The 20,063-nt window shown below is 42.7% G+C and overlaps 1 protein-coding gene and 1 pseudogene across 1 annotated transcript; one reads left to right on the forward strand and one right to left on the reverse strand.

Annotated features, from left to right (window-relative positions):
* The first annotated feature begins 3,363 nt into the window (after window positions 1-3,363).
* LOC121291303 lies at window positions 3,364-19,169 on the forward strand (annotated as a pseudogene).
* Window positions 5,664-15,323, reverse strand: LOC121291585 (zinc finger protein 239-like). Its single transcript, XM_041212996.1, has 2 exons — window positions 13,138-15,323; window positions 5,664-5,817 (listed from the first exon to the last, which is right to left on the reverse strand). The coding sequence occupies exon 1, from the start codon at window positions 14,334-14,336 to the stop codon at window positions 13,494-13,496; it is 843 nt and encodes a 280-aa protein (XP_041068930.1). The 5' UTR covers window positions 14,337-15,323; the 3' UTR covers window positions 5,664-5,817; window positions 13,138-13,493.
* Window positions 19,170-20,063: the final 894 nt, after the last annotated feature.

Raw genomic sequence — 20,063 nt, forward strand, 5'->3', positions numbered from 1 at the left:
AAGCAATTTAAATGCAGCACCGTTCTACCAGAGAGAAAATAAAATACAAATAACTAGCTGACCTCTTTTTGGTGACGCTGGTTGAGGGAGGCATGATGTCCAGGACACCGGGAGAACTCTCCTGCTCCTCTTCACTGGGATCTGAAACACCCACTTGAGGCATCTCAATGGAAGGGTTGAGCTGGTCATGTAAAGATAATAGCAGAAGTGGACCAGCCTCAAATGTTTTCCATCTTCCAATTAAAGCATGGCTGACTTCTACTTCAACTACATTTACATGCCTTAGCTCCATATCCCTTGATAGCCTGGAAAATTCCAATTGTCCAAGTACTCGTTGCCATTTCAGGGGAGAGAATTCCAAGTTTTCCTATTTTGGTTGTAAAATTGTGAACTGAACTACCTACCTCTAATTTCAAAGGTGATGACAGAAGTCCCACCATGCTGGTGATAGGTGAAAGTATTTTCCAAACTAGAGTAGAATTCCTTCCAGCGGGGAGGATTGTCATGAATGACAGAGCCTTCCCAGATTTTCCTTCCACTAAAATTAATGTATTTTAAAAATATTCTTTCATGGGATGCAGGCAATGCTGGCAAGGCCACCATTAGTTTCCCATCCCTCATCACCCTTGAAATTATTGGTTTGCTAGGCCATTTCAGGGAGCATTTAAGAGTCAATCACGTTGCTATGGGTCTGGAGTCACACATGGGGCAGAATGGGTAAGGATGGCAGATTTCCTTCCCTAAAGGACATTAGTGAGCCAAATGGGTTTTTACAACAATCAATGACAGTTTCATGGTCACTATTACTGAGACTAGCTTTAAATTCTAGATTTTAATAACTGAGCTTAAATTACACCAACTGCCATAGTTGGATTTGAACCCATATCCTCAAAACAATAGCCTGGGTATCTGGATTACTGGCCCAGTAGCATTACCACCATACCATCACAGAGACCTGTCCTCATGGCAGACTGGTACAGAAGGTAAAGTCACACGGGATCAGAGGTGAGCTGGCAAGATGGATAGAGAATTGGCTTGGTCATAGAAGACAGAGGGTAGCAGTGGAAGTGTGCTTTTCTGAATGGAAAACTGTGACTAGTGGAGTTCCGCAGGGATCAGTGCTGGGACCTTTGCTGTTTGTAGTATACATAAATGATTTGGAGGAAAATGTAACTGGGCTAATTAGTAAGTTTGCAGACGACACTAAGGTTGGAGGAGTTGCAGATAGTGAAGAGGATTGTCAAAGGATACAATGGGATATAGATCGGTTGGAGACTTGGGTGGAGAAATGGCAGATGGAGTTTAATCCGGACAAATGCGAGGTAATGCATTTTGGAAGGTCTAATATAGGCAGGAATTATACAGTAAATGATAGAACCCTTAAGTGCATTGACGGGTAGAGGGATCTGGGTGTACAGGTCCAAAGGTCACTGAAAGTGGCAACGCAGGTGGATAAGGTAGTCAGGAAGGCATATGGCATACTTGCCTTCATTGGCAGGGGTATTGAGTATAAAAGCTGGGAAGTCATTCTGCAGCTGCACAGAACCTTGGTTAGGCCACACTTGGAATATTGCGTGCAATTCTGGTCACCACATTACCAGAAGGATATGGAGGCATTGGAGAGGGTGCAGAGGAGGTTTACCAGGATGCTGCCTGGTCTGGAGGTTATTAGCTATGAGGAGAGGTTGGAGAAACACAGACTGTTCGCACTAGAGCGATGGAGATTGAGGGGCGACTTGATAGAAGTTTACAAAATTATGAGTGGCATGGACAGAGTAGATAGTCAGAAGCTTTTTTCAAGGGTGGAAGAGTCAATTACTAGGGGACATAGATTTAAGGTGAGAGGAGAAAACTATAGAGGAGATGTACAGGGCAAGTTTTTTTACGCAGAGGGTAGTGAGTGTCTGGAATTCGCTGCCAGAGGAGGTGGTGGAAGCAAGTACGATAGTGGTGTTTAAGAGGCAGCTTGACAAATACATGAATAGGATGGGAATAGAGGGATACTGACCCCTGAAGTGCAAAATGTTTTAGTTGACAGGCAATATGATCGGCGCAGGCTTGGAGGGCCGAAGGGCCTGTTCCTGTGCTGTACTTTTCTTTGTTCTTGATTCTATGGCGTTGTCTGGTAGGACCCGGCCTCGACAGAAAATCCATTGCATCATCTCTCCAGGCTTGCTCTGCAAATGAACATTCCAGTGACTGGTGGTGACCCCCCCTCTACAGCAATGCCAGGTGTCAGCTGTAGCTTGGTGATGGTGTTGTTGCCTGTGAGGTAGAAGAGTATGAGATAGAGTCCTCTGGATTTAGCCTACAGTCGTTCTCCTGCAGTGCTAAAGGAATGATAGAATGTCTAATGCAACATTCTTTTTCCCGCCGAGACCTTAAACTGACCCTTAGTCTGCTCTGTCATCTGAACGTAAATTATTGCATGGCGTTATTCTAACATGAACATCGAATATCATCTCTGTGACCCGACATTCATTTCTCTCTCAATCAACACCCATAAAACAACTGTTTTGGTCGCGTTTTCATTGCTGTGCTCAAAGTTTCTCCAACACCTTTATACCATTCTTCGGACATTTTAACATTAATCATAATTATATCATGGATCATGTGCCCTTGTTTATACTTTCAGTTCCACACATACATGGCTATGTCAAAGTAAACCACATCTGGTCCATGTTCCTCCATTATTCTCCCCCTTCTCGCGTCAAGAACACCCGCCCCCTATTTTACGCTGAATTTCTCAACTTTCCATTCCCTTCTGTGGGATTCTCTACCACCGAAGGCTGTGGGGACCAAGTTACAGAATGTATTTAAGAAGGAAATAGATTTCTAGATTTTAAAGGCGCGAAGGGGTTTGCGGAGAGAGAGAGCGGGAGGACGGTGTTGAGACAGAGGATCAGCCATGATCATATTGAATGGCGGAGCAGGCTGGAAGGGCCGAATTACCTACTCCTGCTATGTTTCTATGTTCCTTTGGGCTCCCCTTTTATCATGATTCAACAATTCATCAAAAATAACTAAGCCCTAATCCACTCAACCTTATAACCATATACTTGTCGTTTACAGCAAAACCATCTCCCTATATGTCGCCATTTCTACGCTTCCAGCTGCTTCCTGTTACTCCTACCCTAATTATTCTGTTAGCCCTAATTCGTTCCTGCAAATTCAGCAAGACTAAGCAAAATATGTAATCTCATGCGTATACATAACTCGCGCATTGACCGTTTCACTGTTATCAAAAATTATTTATTGGCATTTATTGCACTTTGCGTTTTGGGCTGAGTGGCTGCAGTCCGTTAAGAGATCTTACACCGTGTTTCACCAGAGGGTTTGTATTCGGCAGCGAGTCCAGACTGGAGAAGCGGACAATGGAATCTCAATCTCCGTCTCCTCTCGCTCTCACCCAATCCTCCACTGCCAAGCACTCATGGAAGATTCACCCTCTCGGCCAGGCTTCAATTCACCTTCTGTTATCTAACGCTGTTCATCCTTGATACGGTTCGCCGTTTTGTCTGTCTAAAGATCCACGTGATGTAGACGAGTTTATAATAATAATTCCCTGAGGGCTGCAGTGAACTTCATCGGGAAATCGCGGAACTGAAGCAGTGCAGTACTGGAACATCGAAACTGAAAGCGTGTTTGAAGTGCTGAGTGTGAACATGGCTTCCAGAGAGGAGGCCGAAAGTTTGACCGAGGAGGCAATTTGTCCCATTTGTCTTGATTTCTTCACCGATCCGGTAATACTGGATTGTGAACACAACTTCTGCCGCTCCTGTATCACCCAGTGTTGGAAAAAGAAGATAAACTCCTGCCCGGAATGTAGAGGGAAATTTCCGAAAAGAAACCTCAGAGTAAATCGGGCCTTAGCGAATCTGGCCGAGAAAGCTCGAAAATTAAACCTGAATCAGAAAGAGATGGAAAGTAAACTTCACTGTGAGGAACATCAGGAAGAACTGAGGCTGTTTTGCAAAATTGACAAGAAATTGATCTGTTACACTTGCAAGGGTTCGCGGGAACACAGAGAGCACCGCTTCCTGCCGATTAAAGAAGCTGTTGAAATCTACAAAGTAGAAGAGAAATATTTTCTAAACTGATAGTTTTATCACATTTTCATGGTTTAACACTCTCATTCTGTGATTTTTCTCTCCCAATCCTAGGGTCAGCTGAAATCTTCCTTAGATTCTCTCACACAGAAGAAATCGGCGGTTCTAAAAACGGAACAGAAACAGAAACGGAAAATTTCCGAAGTTAAGGTGAGGTCCCCCTGTGCTGATTTCCTGGGATCTCGGTTAGTTTCGCTCCCTTTATCACGGGACACTAATTATGTTTCACATTTAATTTGTTAGGAACAGTCGAGCAGTCTGCAGACCCACATCACATTCGACTTCACTAAAATGCATCAGATTCTCACTGAGAAAGAGCAGCGTTTACTCAGATCTCAGAGAAGAAGAGGAGAGGATTTTAGAAACAATGGAGAAAAACCTTCAAGAGATTCAGGAGAATTTAAATTCTATTGAGAAGAAGCTTTCAAATCTGCAGAAACAGATGGAGCAGAAAAACGAGCTGATATTTCTGAAGGTGAGGGAATAGATTGCGGGTCAGTTCAGTAAGGCTTTCCAAAATACCTGTGTTAATTGTGAAAAAAGTGTCGCAGTTACTGAAATATTAGAAACAGAATTAACCTGATTGCTTTTTTTTGCCTATTCCGGGGCGGATCTTTTTTTTAACTAAACAAACTGGTTCCGGCACTGTCTGCAGAATCTGGGGAATACCTGCAATGAATGAGTTGTTCTGGTGATTTGTAATTATTTGTGTTATCTAAGTTTAATTTTCTATTTGGATTCACATTATAATTCAGTTGGAGTACAATGTTGTCAGTGTTTGTGTGCCGCTGAGAGAAAGAGAGTCATTATATCTGAGTGGAAAGGCTGCTGAATTCCAGTACCTGACATAAAGATCAGATTTTCATTGTAAGACCCGCTTGGATCATCCAGCAGGGGAAGAAAAAATCTGGGCCATCCTAGATCTGCCTGGTCATGGAAGAAGCTCGTTGAATGAGTTATCCAATTAGTCCCACCCCTGCTGCTCTTTTCCCATCGCCCTGAAATCGTTACCCCTTTTAAATAAACCTCTTCTGAAAATTATTATTGAATATGATTTCTCCACTCTGTCAGTTAGATGCTTTCCCTTCAATTATCTTGAAGATTTGTATATGCCATCCACCAGATCCCTCTGCTCCTGCATGCCCTTAAAATTATCACTTAATTTGCATCCTTTCTCCCAAAATGCCCGTTACATCTCCCCTGCTCTGTGTCTGTTCATTTCACCAAGCTGTCTGCACCCGCCTGAAGTCTGTTTCTATCCTCCTCATGGTGTGTTTTATTTATTTCAGGAGGAAGCTTGTCACAATACAAGGTAGGGCATGCTTTTTACTGAAAGCTCCACATATTTGTGAAAATAACTCAGCAAAGTGTTGTTATTGTTAGCTAAATTCTTTTGTTTATCATGGTACATTAATAATTGAGCCCAATTTTAGCCCATATAATACCCTTTCACTCTCACAGAGTTAAAATCTGGCCCAAATGTTTGTTAGTCAGGCGACAATAACTGCTTACGGTTCACACATAATTTTATATAATAAAAACTTTATTCAGTGATTAATCTGTATTAGATTTCATATAACTGTGCTATATTATTGCATTAATTGACAAGATTGCATGCAAATAATATAAACTAGATCCCAGGCCTGAAGTGATCATGTGAGTCTGTAGGCTGGCTGCATGGCTCTTGACCAAACCGAGAAATGAATACCTTAAAGAGGAAATGGGTTCTATTTTAATTAGAGTACCAACGTGTCCTGTGCCCCCCCACAAACACAATAGCAATAACTTGTATTCATATAGCACCTTTAACATAATAGAATGTCCCAAAGCGCTTCACCGGAGTGTTATAAAGCAAAATTGACACAGAACCACATAAGGAATATTAACACAAATACGGAGATAGGTTTTAGATAGAGCTTCTTAAAGGAGGAAAGAGAGAGAGAGAGGCAGAGGGGTTTAGGGAAGAAATTCCAGATCTTAAGACATCGACAACTGAAGGCCCAGCCTGTCAGTTAAATGTTTTCCCTTCAATTATCAGGGAAGTTCAATTGGCCAGAACTCAAGAATTGTGGGTTTCTCAGAGCATTGTGGGGCCCATGTACGCTGCTTTAATGTTTACACAGCTTCTAATATTTTCAAAATTTGTCTTTATTCAACCAGTTTTGGTTATAATCCATCAAGTGTGTAGGATGAATGTTTATCTCTTCTGTGGAATGTGATGTCTTGGCAACTAATCTGTTCTCAGGCTATGAGCCTTTTACTTGAATGTTTCAATTCTCTGCTCTTGTATTTCCAAGTTATCTTTCGCTCAGTGTAGGAAAAGGTTAAAATTTCACTTTCTACCACATTCACTCTATTGCAGAAAGTGCTGAAAGAATGCAATGTTGGGCTAACTTGACCATTTAAAATATTTTTTAAATATTTTAATAAATATCAATTTATGACATCAGCTGTTTAATATTTACAGGATTAGTGGTGACCATCACACTCTCTCAGTAGCTAATGTCACCCTGTCTATCGGAAAGTTCAACGGCCCTTTACAGTACACAGTATGGAGAAAAATGATAGACTCCATCAACCCTGGTAAAATTTCTTGTATTCATTTGCCTGATTACAAATCCACTTGTTAAGTGACTAAAGGAACTCCCAATGCCCAGATTAAATACTCAGGTTCCTGGTTATTAATCCCAGGAGACTCTCCATTCTCATTTCTTTTTTATTTCCTGTGGGAACCTCTGGGCAAGAGGCTGAAACCATCAGCATTGTGTGTCAAAGCAGTGAAGGGATCTGTATAACCAGAGGAACAGAGCAACAATCTCAGGGTGTGAAACCGCAGTTGTGGGGCAGACTGGTCTGGTCTAGTCTGGAGTTCTGGGTACCATTTTTATCAATGTATTATCAGGAAGGCAAGTTAGGCATAGGAGATCATCTATTAAAAGGCAACTAATCTATTAGTCAAAAGAAGTGCTTGCAGAAAATGCGAGTCTGCACTGGATAAGGGAGGAAGTGTGTTGATCTTTTTGAAAGCGTACATGATTCAAAACAGAACAGGGAAGAGGAACATCCATAGGTTTAACACAGTTATGGAGTCTACAACAAAGCAGAGGGTCAAACATAGCTGAGGAAGTGTGAAAAGATAGTTTAGAGTGAACAAGATTAAGATTTTCAGCGACACCCATTGATCGGGTAGACAGTCAACCAGTGAGCTGAGTGCTCCTCCGATGATTTCATTCTAAGTGTTGAGATCCAGTACAATATTGCTGGAGAGTTGCTCATGGAATTGTGTGGGAAAGTGTTTGATGGTTCTTGAGATTGCAGGTGAGAGTCAGGAATTCAACCGACTCCTTTGTTAAGCATGGGCAGGAAGGGGAAGGGGCCGTATAAATAATGGAGGGGAATGAGTGGGAAAGCAAAGGAGCAATGAGCAGTGGTAAGAAAAAATCATGCACCTCCTAGTAAGAGAAACAAAAGAGAAAGAAAAATACCTTGCATTTTAATAGTGCCTTTTGCAATTGCAGTTAAGCCTAAGGTGCTTCGCAGACAATAAAGTACTTTTGAGGAATGGTGACTACTGTAATGTTTGATATGAGAGAATCAATTTGATAACAGCAATGTCACACAAAGAACATTGTGAAAATAACAAAGTCATTTGTTTTGAAGATGTTGATTGCAGGATAATTATTGGCCAGAACAGCGGGATTTATTTCTGATGGGGTTTCCAGCAAGCACTATAAGATCAGTGGTCAGGCCATTCAGCAGATATTGAGCCCAATGTTAATTTCCATTGAATTCAATTGAAACAAATATTTAGCAGAATGTGTTATGAGCTGCAACTTCAGCATTGCCCATGTCACACAATCTGCTCTCTCCCCATCCCACCATCTCTTTCCCCTCCTCTTCCCACTCTCTCTCACCACCCACTCTCTCCCCTCCCCCTTTCTGCCTCACCTCCTACTCCAACTCTTCTTCTCACTTCCCCTTCCCATTGTCTTTCACCTCCCACTTATTTTGAGCTCTCCCTCACCTCCCCCTCTGAACCTCACACCCCTCCGCCTCTCTCTCATCTCCCCCTCTCAGCCCCATCTCTCACTTCCCCTCCGTCATTCCCAAGCCCCATCTCTCTTGCTTCCTACTCTTTCACCTCCCCCTCTCTCTAGCCCCTCATGCTCTCTCCCCTCTCCCTCATCTCCATTCACCTCCCCTCTCTCTCCTCTGTTGCTCTCTCTCCCCTCCTTTCCTGCTCTCCATCTCTCTTCTCTCACCTTCTTGCTCTATCCCCTTCCACTCTCACGCTTTCTCTCTCCTGCACATGCTACCCTTCCATGTCCAGTTCCCTAAATCACTGACTGTTATTTTAACTTTCCCCCAGCTCCAGCCTCTCTGACTCTGGATCCAAACATAGTGAATCCCCGGCTTATCCTGTCCAAGAACCGGACCAGTGTGAGATTTGGAAATGAACCGCAGTGGCTCCCTGATCCCCCGGGGTGGTTTGATGTCTGGCCCTTTGTCCTGGGATCGGAGGGGTTCACATTGGGGAGACATTACTGGGAGGTGGAGGTGGAGAACAAGACTCAATGGATTGTGGGAGTGGCCCAAGAGCCTGTGGACAAGAAGGGGAGAATCGACCTGAGCCCTGAGACTGGATTGTTTGGCTGGAATTTGGAAGTTACTATTTCGCGGTTACTACCCCCTCACTGACCCCCCCCTCACACTGAGTGTGAATCCCCGGAAGATCGGGATTTTCCTGGACTATGAGAGTGGACAAGTGTCATTTTACAATGCGGACAACATGTCCCATCTCCACACTTTCACCCACACTTTCACTGAGAGAATCTTTCCCTTCTTCCACCCTGGATGGAATATCGATGGGAAAAACTCCGCACCGCTGACAATCTGCGGGATTAAAGGTCACTAACAGATCCATCCCATAACTTCACTCCTCCTGCCAGCTGTAAACTGATGGGTGTCGGTCTCAGTCAAAGGTGGAGAGAGAAGCCAGGTTAACATTGTGGGTACAAATCCTGTATGGGAACTGGGAACTGAAAGATAAGCTAGGACCTCTGCGAGTCTGGGGGATAGGAGGAGGGGGAGAGAAGAAACAAATATCACTCAAAAGCAATTTGACCAAATCAGCTCTGAATATCTTTGTGTAATAATATTCCAGTTAAAATAATAGAAAAACCCATTCCAGCAGGTTTAATGATTGAGAACAGTGTTTCTTACTAATGAATTGATTAAATTAGACCATAGGAACAAATGAATTATGAGCTAGAGCCCCAAGAGCCTTCTGTAATTCAATAAAATTATCACTGATCTTCTGCCTCAAATCCACCTTCCCATCCACTCTCCGTACACCATAATTCTGAGATGCCAAGAATCTGTCTATCCCAGCCATATCCCTGGGGCAGACAAGTACCAAGATTCACAACCGAGTGAAGAAATTTCTCCTCACCTCAGTCTTAAAGGCCCCTTATCCTGAGACCATGCCCCCGTTTTCTAGTTTCTCCAGCTAAGGGAAACAACATCTCAGTGTCCACCCTGTCAAAGCCCTTCACAATCTTCTATGTTTCAATGAGATCGCCACTCATCACTCTAAAATCAAGACAGCATAGACCCAATTTACTCAGCCTGGTGAGGATGTGGCATTGTGGTATTGTTGCTAAACTAGCAATCCAGAGACCCAGGATAATGCTCTGGCAGATGGTGGAATTTGAATTCAATAAAATATCTGGAATTAAAAGTCTAATGATGACGATCATAAAAGCCCCTCTTATTCATTAATGACCATTTAGGGAAGGAAATCTGTTGGCCTACATGTGACTGCAGACACACAACATGGTTGACTCTTAAATTAGGGATGGGCAATAAATGCTGGCCTAGCCAGTGACGCCCACATCCCATGAGCGAATTTAAAAAAAGCCTCCCATCATTGGGGACAACCCACTCATCCCAGGGGCCAATCTAGCAAGCCTAATACTGATTGATTGCTTCTAACATTTTTTAAATCTTCTTTTATTGTCATTATTATTTGTATTATAAGGTATGAATCAGACATATTTCAGACTACATTTCATTTATTTTAAGTCAGTATGAATATTTACATTATCTGATATTCAGAAGATGTGCACTTTTATCGAGAATTTTATGGGTTCGATAAGAAAACAGGAGCAGATCTTAGCACCAGGATTGAGAATATTTATTACAGTCTCAACACACTGTACTGGGGTTCCTTTAAATGCTTTGGGAGACAGACTGCTGTTTGGCTTATCTTCATTAATTATGTGAAAATGAAATATTTAACAGGAAAAATAAAACAAACACTCCAATGTGCCACTTTATAAAGTTGCTCAGTTATTTTCAGAGAATGTGTTGTACCTCTGCTTCTCAGACACATTTTTCTGAAACATTAACATTAACACACAGATAGACGACAGAGCACAAACAGACTAAACAAGGCTCAACTTTGCAGTATGAAAGAGCATGAGAGTCAATAGTAAAAGGTCTAGCAACTCACTGGTCTCAGCTGCCAAAAATCTGAAAAAAAAAGTTTGGCTCTTTGAGCGGAGCAGGTGAGAACTAATGTAAAGATAATTAGCAAAGGCAAGTGCATGGTACTGGATTAGCAGAATCAAAGTTTTGTGAAGAGGACAGGCATACTGAGGGTGAATCATTGGGGACCTTTGACAGGGATTTTTCCAACACTGTGCCTCCTGCCAATGCAAGATGGCCACCCATATCCGTCTCTGCATGCGCACTGGTCTGCACATGCACAGAAACCCAATGACATCACTCCGCTGTCACTCCATCCAAAGCTACTGTATTTTGCCCTAAAATGTGAATGCTTGGGTAATGTGAATTGGTGCCAACATTTTGAACTGTTGATAGATTGATTTAAGTGACTTTGAGTTAGGATGCAGCAGCTGTAACAATGGGTGTTTCTCTGTAAATTATTGGTTTATGATCCGCATTCTGTTCATCCAACAGTGACTTTCACTTTTAGCCAGATTAATCAGCCTTGGATTGTCTTTTGAAGAAAAGAAACAGGTGATGTGGCCCATGCACTGGTAATATTACAGGAGCAAATCCATTTTACTTTGCTGGGGTTCGGGGTGAGCAGGAACTACTCCAAGTATTGTTCTTGTACCAATACTATAACTGAATTAGCATTATTAACAATGTGACAGTGTACTTTTTCTCCTTGTTTCTTGAAGGGCCTGAATTATAAAGCAGTATCATCACATCAAGTGTCTAACAAATAAAATGGTCAGGCATTTTATGAGGCTGTTTCGAACCCTTTAATTTCTAATAAAGAGGCAACGAGCAGTGCCAAGGCAAACAAGACATGCAGGTTGGTGCATTAAAATCTTTTCTCGATTGGTATATACTAAACAGACGCTGACTGTTGCCTACTCGGTTGCTTGGAACGATGTACAGAGGTAAACACTAAAACTATACATTGGCAACAAATGCAACCTTTTTCCAACAGGGTACAGGACCGCCTCCCTCATTCTGATGACAGACACCCTGGCCAATCTGCTGCCCCTTGGGCCCAGAATCCTGCCTCCCTCGTTCTGAATGAAATCTGCTTTGACCAATCCACTTAAAAAGGGTCCACACCCAGGAAACCTGCCTCCCTCACACTGAGTGACAGGTCCTCAAAAACAACAACAACTTATGTTTATGTAGCACTAAAATGTCGCAAAACGCTGCACAGCAGGTGTATAAAACAATGTCGGACACCAAAACACATAAGGAGCTATTAGGTTCAATGACCAAAAGCTTAGTCAAACAGGTTGGTTTTAAGGTGTATCTTAAGGAGGAAAGTGAGGTAGAGAGACAGAAGGGGTGTAGGAAGGGAAATCCAGAGCTTGGGGCCTAGACAACTGAAGGCACGGCCACCAATGGTGCAGCAATTATAATTTGGAATACACAAGTGGCCAGAATTAGACGAATGCAGATATCTCGGGGGGGGTTGTGGGGCTGGAGGAGATTATAGAGACAGGGAGGGCCAAGGCCATGAAGCAATTTGTAAACAAGGGTGAGAATTTTAAAATCAAGGCATTACTTGACCAGGAGCCAATGTAAGTCAGTGAGGGCATTGTTGATGGAGGAATGGTATTTGCTGCGAGTTAAGATGTGGGGAGCAGTTTTGAATGACCTCAAGTTTCCAGACAGTAGGATATGGGAGACCAGCCAGGAGTGTGTTGCAACAACCAAGTCTAGAACTGATTCATGGATGAGGGTTTCAGCAGCAGATAAGCTGAGACATGGGCAACGTCAGGCGATGTTACAGAGCTGGAAATAGACGGTATAAGTGATGGCACAGATATGAAGTTGGAAGTTCATCTTTGGGCCAAACATGACACAGAGGTTCCAAAGGGAGCGGCTTAATCTCAGATGATTGCCAGAGCGAGGGATGGTGTCAGTAGCTAGGGAACAGCGTTTGGAGCAAGGGCCAAAATCAATAGCTTCAGCATTCCAAAAATTTCCAATCATTCAATATTGTATGTCAGATGGGCACGCTGTTAATTTAGCAATAGTGGAGGAGTCAAGTGAGGTGGTAGGGGCTTAAGCAGCTAAAGGCACGATCACCAATTATAATCGGGAATGCACAAGTGGCCAGAATTAAAGGAGCACAATTATCCCAGAGGACTGTGGGGCTGGAGGAGATTACAGAAATAGGGAGGGGCAAGGCCATGGATGGATCTGAAAACAAGGATGAGAATTTTAAAGTCAAGGCAATGTATGACCATGGACCAGTTTAGGTCAGTGTGCATAGGAGTGATGGGGCAACAAGACTTAGCGTGAGTTAAGACGGGGGGAGCCACGTTTTGGATGGCCTCAAGTTTATGGAGAGTAGAATGTGGGAGACCAGCCAGGAATGTGTTTGAATTATTGAGTCTAGCCGAAAAAAAGGCATGAATGAGGATTTCAGCAAGAGATGAACTGAGTCAGGTGAGAAGACAAGTGATATTACATAGGTAGAAACAGGCAGTCTTCGTGATAGCATGGATATAAGGTAGCTTACCTGAGGATTAAATGTGACACAGAGGTTGTGAACAGGCTGGCTTAACCCCAGGCTGTTACAGGGAGAAGGAAGGAGTCAGGGGTTAGGAAATGGAGCTTGGAGCAGGTACCAAAGACAACGGCTTCAGCTTTACCAATTTTTATCTGGAGGAAATTTCTGCTTATACAGTACTGGATGTTAGATAAGCAGTCTGATAACTTAGCAACAGTGGAGGAGTTGAGGTAGGTGGTGATCCAGAATATTAAATAACAGCCAAGTTATAGGCATTATTAACATCAGCATAAACAAACCTAATCTGTCAGAATGAATGTGGTTCAGTCCCAGATGTCATTAACATCACAATCCAAACCTTACAGTCACTTGTGAAGTCGCTTGTGGCTCAACAGATTGGATGACTGAGTGAATCCCTTCCCACACACAGAGCAGGTAAAAGGTTTCTCCCCGGTGTGAATTCGCTGGTGTATCAGGAGGATAGATGAATTCATGAATCCTTTCCCACACACAGAGCAGGTGAATGGCCTCTCACCACTGTGAACTCGCTGGTGCGTCAGGAGTTTGGATGAACTCATGAAACCCTTCCCACACACAGAGCAGGTGAATGGCCTCTCCTCGCTGTGAGCTCGCTGATGCATCACGAGAGTAGATGACTGAGTGAATCCCCTGCCACACACGGAGCAAGCAAATGGCCTCTCCCCAGTGTGAACTCGCTGGTGTTTCAGCAGGTTGGATGGATGATTGAATCCTTTCTCACACACGGAGCAGGTGAATGGCCTCTCCTCGGTGTGAACTCGCTGGTGTATCAGGAGGGTAGATGACTGAGTGAATCCCTTCCCGCAATCAGAACAGGTGAATGGCCTCTCTCCAGTGTGAATTCGCTGGTGTTTCAGCAGGTTAGATGGATGATTGAATCCCTTCCCACACACAGAGCAGGTGAATGGCCTATCCCCACTGTGGACTCGCTGGTGTGTCTGGAGGTTGGATGACTGAGTAAATTCCTTCCCACACACTGAGCAGGTGAAAGGCTTCACTTCAGTGTGAGCTCGCTGGTGTGTCAGGAGATTGGATGACTGAGTGAATCCTTTTCCACACACTGAGCAGGTGAAGGGTCTCTCCCCAGTGTGAATGCGATGATGATTTTCCAGCAGGGATGGATAACTGAATCCCTTTCCACAGTCCCCACATTTCCACGGTTTCTCCATGATAGATTAGTTGATGCCTCGTCCACACACACAAGACGTGTATGCTTTCTCCCCACTGTGAATGTTTTCTCAGGCAGTGTAACTGGAAAAAGCTCTTTCCAGTCAGTGTACTGGAATGCTCTCACTCAGGTATGTGCGTCTTGGTCCTTGTCCAGTCAGACAGTCAGTCAGTGTGAAGTACTTTTCTGCAGCCACGACAGACAAATATTTCTCCTTTCATATTCAAAGGCACCGATATTCATGTCCTAATGAATCGAGTGACTGTCAGATCTTGACTGCATATTTAGCTTGGGTTTCTTGGCAACTCTTGCCTTCTAAAATCCTGTAAAAAGAGTTGACAAAGTCTTCAATGTAAGTTCAGGATAGAAATCCATAACAGGCAATTCTAGCTTCTATGGGACATTTTTTCGTGTCTTGTTACCCCAAAGCTGTAAATCTCTGTCGCACACACTCTTCCTCTTCCTTGTGCTGAAATCCAAATCCATCACACTGTATCTTTTATCCAATCTCAGATTTCTCCGTCCCTCTACTTTGGTTGGGTTCTGTTCTCCAGCCGCTGTGTGCAGAGTAAGAATAAAATCAAAGAGTCAATGAGTTTTCCTCCTGGTCACTGGGACCCTGAAGCTCCACCCACCCTCTGTTGTGTTGCAAAGATGGCTGCACTTCTGCTCTACTCCATGAACGACCCCTCCCTCCTCTGCCAAGATGGCGGCCGGTTGCTCGGGTAACCGCGGCCTAAGACCGTGGAGGAAATCCCGCTTCCCTGGTCCGTGCTGATTCCCACTCGCAAGATGGCAGCCAGTGAGCCCGCTCCCACATGCCTGTCACTCCAGCGTAAACACGGGGCTCGTATGCTCTTATGCAGGACCTCCAGCCTACCCCAAGTGTTTCTGAAGCTGTCCAGCCCACCCACGGCTCTAATTCCTCCCCTCCGTAGAAAACGATCTCGTGCCGCCTACCGAGCGGTTATTTCCACCTCAGTCCGCCTCCACCAGCCGCACTGCGCATGTCAGAGCACTGCCTGGCTCCCCGCGCCGGCGCACTGGGCTCCTGCGATCATTGATAGGGGACACTCTACCGCGCAGGGGATTCTGGGTAACGCATCAGTCGGTGCTCACTTGGCTCTGGAATTCAGGAAGAACATGTTCTGCATTTTGTGTAATTACTGGAGCTATTATGGCGTTACAGAATTACACATAATTTTTTTCCACGTACCAGCGGCTTGGCCAATAAATGATATTATGGGTTTTGGGTGAAAGGTGCTGTTGAGGATCACAGAGGGCCATTTTTTAAATTTATTCTTTTATGGGATATGTGCGTCAATGATAGTTTCATGATCACCATTACTAAGACTAGCTTTGGATTCCAAATTTTTATTAAGACCATATGAAAGAATTTTTAAAAATTGGCCCTCTGTGATAAGCAAATTCAATGACAGCTGCCCAGAGCATTAGACGGGGCCCCTGGATTATTAGTCCAGTGACATTACCATCATTTTTACTCGGGAATAGGGAGAGGAGAGTATATTAAAAACTGATGTGACACATGCATATTCGATGACACACCAAGGGTTCTGGGGGGCAGACTAGAGAGTGGAATTGAGACCCCCAACCAGATCAGCCACGGTTGTGTTGAATGGCAGAGCAGGCTTGAAAGGCCTATTCCTGCTCCTAAACCCTTTGTTCCCAGAACAATCAATATTTTACCTGAGTACTTCAGGGATCATTGACAGGCATTAGGACCATAGTTAGGGTGTTAGTGTTAGAGGATAGGGTTAGAGATGACATTATTGTTTCAAGCTAGTGTGTTAGAATTTGAGGCTGGGGTTAGGGATTATGTTAGTGTTTAGGTTAGGATTTTATGATTAACGGTCCAGGTTATTAATGAAATAGGGTTCGGGATACTAAAGTTAAAGGAAAATATTGTGTATACTGGAAATTTGAAACAAAAACAGGAAATTCTGGAAAAACTCAGCAGATCTGGATAGAAAAAAAATCAGACTTAATGTTTAGAGTCCTTATGACTTATTCGGAGCTAGAGAAGTAAAAATGTAATGAAATTTATACTGTTTAAGGGGCGTGGAGCAGGTGAAGCTGGATAGAAGGCCAGTGATAGGTGGAGGCAAAGGAGAGATTGCCAGAGATGTCATGGACATAAGGACAAATAGGTGTTAATGATAGTAATACTGGCTAAAGGAGGTGCTGATGTTAGCATTAAGGTAAGAAAACAGAATGTGACAACGGCAAGATATGGGTAAGCACTCTGAGAAGAACAACATGAACAAATGACAGATGGTCCTTTTGGGGGTGGGGTGGAGGGAGGAGAGGGTGTTGGGAAAAAAGGTTGAAAATAGGATAAAAGGTGGGCTTAAAACAAGAATAAAAATGAAAATAAATAAAATAAAATAAAAAATAAGTATAACAATAAAAATAATTGGATAAATAATTAAAATTTAAAAATGAAAAATATAAATTAAGAAATGAGAATGAATATTGAAAAGAAGGATAAAACGAGGATGAGGATGGAGGGGAGAGTTCATTATTTGAAATTGTTTCACTCAATGTTAAGTCCAGAAGGCTGTAAAGTGCCTAATCGGAAGATGAGGTGCTGTTCCTCCAATTTGTGCTGGGCTTCACTGGAACATTGTAGCAGACCAAGGATGGACATGTGGGCATGAGAGCAGGGAATTGTGTTGAAATAGTCATAAGGACTTGAAACATTAACTCTGTTTTTTTTCTCCACAGATGCTGTTTGACCTGCTGAGTTTTTCTGGCATTTTCTGTTTTTGTTTCGAGATACTAAGGTTTGTCAAGGCAATCTGCATGTACAGGGAGCTGTGACCAAGAAGGTGAGAACTGAAAGAGTCTAGAGTTCCAGAGTAAAAAAGGCACAGAAATTGAACAAGTGGCACCAAGACATGCACTCGTTTCCCCTTAACTTTGAAACATCGAGGAATTTCATGCCGTGTTTGAAACAAATCTGATTGATTGACATTTGTAAAATATTAGGCACCAGCTTTGTTATATATACATTAATAACATCAGTAAAAATAAAACTCCCATCTATCATGGTTAAGTCCCAGATGTGATTCAGTGAATGCTGGCAAGGGGAAATGGTCATGTTTATGGAATATGTCTTCAGAGTTCCATGCTTTAAGTTTTGCTATCTAAAGGAAATGCTCGCACAACCATCCGTGGGCACTGGACCCTTACAAAAACCATGGCTTCAGAAAAGGAATAATTGAAAAATATATGCACAAGAATGATTGTTGGTGAAATGTTGGGCTCAGTATTTCACACATTGTGTAAGATTAACAATGTGTCTGAACCTGTTATTTGGTCTCTAATTTTTTCATTTTTTCAGCACACAATTCCTGTCCCATTGTACATCACTGGTGTAAAGGTGGAGCCAGGAACCAGGTGATATTGGACTGAAAACACAGGCATTATACTGCAGGTGGCATATATGATGGAGCATTAGATTGGGTAAACACACAACAGCGGAAGCACATTAATTTTAAAGGGTAAAAGAAAAATACTACAGATTCTGGAAATCTGAAATAAAAAGAGAAAACACTGGAAAAACTCAAAAGGTTTAGCAGCATCTGTGGAGAGAGAAATAGAGTTAACGTTTCAAGTCCAATATGATTCTTCTTTGGAAGACATCAAGTTTTATCTCAAATTACAGGAGAAAACTGGATCTTTCTCTATGGCTTTAAACAGCTGAAATCCTGTGGGCGTGGAGCAAACATTTCAACATCTGTTAGTAAAATGAATTAATTCAGGACAGAGGGTAGGGATTATTTGCAGGAATGACATAGTGTAGTGAGAAAGGAAAGGTAGCAAATGTTGATTAGATGGAGCGTCAAAAGGTGTTTCCTAATGTGCTGGACAGGAGGCTCATTGATAAAATTAAAGCTCATGATATTAAAGAGAGAGGGGCAACATGGATAGGAATTTGGGTAAAGGGAATAAAAGGGAGAGTGCGGTGAATGGATGTTCTGCAGACTGGAGTGGTGTAAACAATGGTATCCCTGGGGTCAGTGTTGGAACCATTGCTCTTCTCAATATAGAGAAAAGATCTTGGATGGGGATATGGGTATAAGATCAAAATGTCCAGATTACTTTAAAATAGGGAGTGTGGGAGCTGAGAAGAGGACTTCAGTGTGACGACACAAGTCAGTAAATGGGTAGGTGTCAGACAAAATTTAATGCAGGGAAATATGAGGTGATGCATTTTGAAAGTTAAATAAGGTAAAATGCTCACTAAATGGTAAAAATTTAAATAGATAGAGGGCACAACAGCAAAGAAGGAAAATTATAGCTAACAACCTATTTTATTAATTAGCAAGTTAAGAGTCCAGTGTGAAAAAATTTAATATCTTACTCAGGAATATCAGCTGAGTTGATTATCTGTACTCTGATGCAATTTATAATCAGACTAAACATGCAAGTCCTCCGGTGCCCATAGTCACTTACACAGGCCAGCTCACTGAATGGATCATGGGCTGCTCTGAGCTTATTCATTGGGGTCCCCAGTCCAGACTATCCCCTTACATCAGTATCCTGTCACGTTTATACCCTGCAGTGACCGATCAGTGATACCTGATTCCTATTTGTCTTCTCTGCTAGGATTTGACAGGAAGTGAGGGAAAGGCAACTGGAACGTCTCTAATCTGTGATTTACAAGGTCACATTCTGGATTCTCAGCAGTTACATTTTTTCAGTCATGCTTTGATTATTTCTAAGCTATCCTGTCTACTGTTAATTCTGTTATATGTTATAGATTCATAATTATTGGATAAATATCACATATTAAAATCTAATCAATTCTGTGGCTCACTGTGATCCAAGTTTATACTGTAGTTAATAACAAACACTGTCCTTTTCCCTGGCCTGATTAGTCTCCAACGAGTCTATACTGTGGACTGGAATGGCTTAACAGTGTTGCCATGGCGACCTGTCTGCAGTGAAGCACCCGTTTGAGGCTGTCACAGAAAACGGAGTGAACATTCGGACCCAGGAGGTTTGTCTTGGAAGTCTTTATTGAATCGTGATATCACAGAGAGCCCAGCAGCATACAATGGAGCTAGCCGGCACTCTGAGGAAGCATCAGAGTACACACATAGTTATAGCAAAAGCATGCTTAACAGAGCTCATGCAAATTACAAAGCTGCTTGACCCTTAGTAATTAATAACATTGAAATTTTTATCTTTGGCATGCATACAATTGTTCTATCTTAGTTTGTAATTACACAGAACCTTGAGCAGTTACACAAAAACCTTGAGTAGCCCATCTGGTGATTAGTCATCTGGACAGACAACAGATATTATGACTAGGCCCTGTCTCATGTGCTGATAACAGACATACTAGCTTTGTTTCAAGGGCGCTTGGTAGTTTGCTCATTATACTTGTTTTCATTCCTCCACAATAGTTGACAGTGCAGACTTGTCTATTACTTGACGTACCGGTGCAAGGACACTTCATTGTAGTATTCCACTATGGTTTAACCACTTAACCCTTTGTTATCCTGTATATGTATTTTATTCTCCCACAGTCCCTCCTTGTTAATCTTCTAGATTAACACCAGTGAGGAATAGTATCTTCATTATCATATGGGGTTCATAACCATAAGGAAAAGACCGATCTCTGGCAGGGTAAAACTTTTCTCCCCACCAGTGGGCCTCACTGGGACCAGTGTGCATCATTTGAGGGACAACTGGAGCT

This window comes from Carcharodon carcharias, chromosome 19 (genome assembly GCF_017639515.1).
Source record: "Carcharodon carcharias isolate sCarCar2 chromosome 19, sCarCar2.pri, whole genome shotgun sequence".
NCBI lineage: Eukaryota > Metazoa > Chordata > Chondrichthyes > Lamniformes > Lamnidae > Carcharodon > Carcharodon carcharias.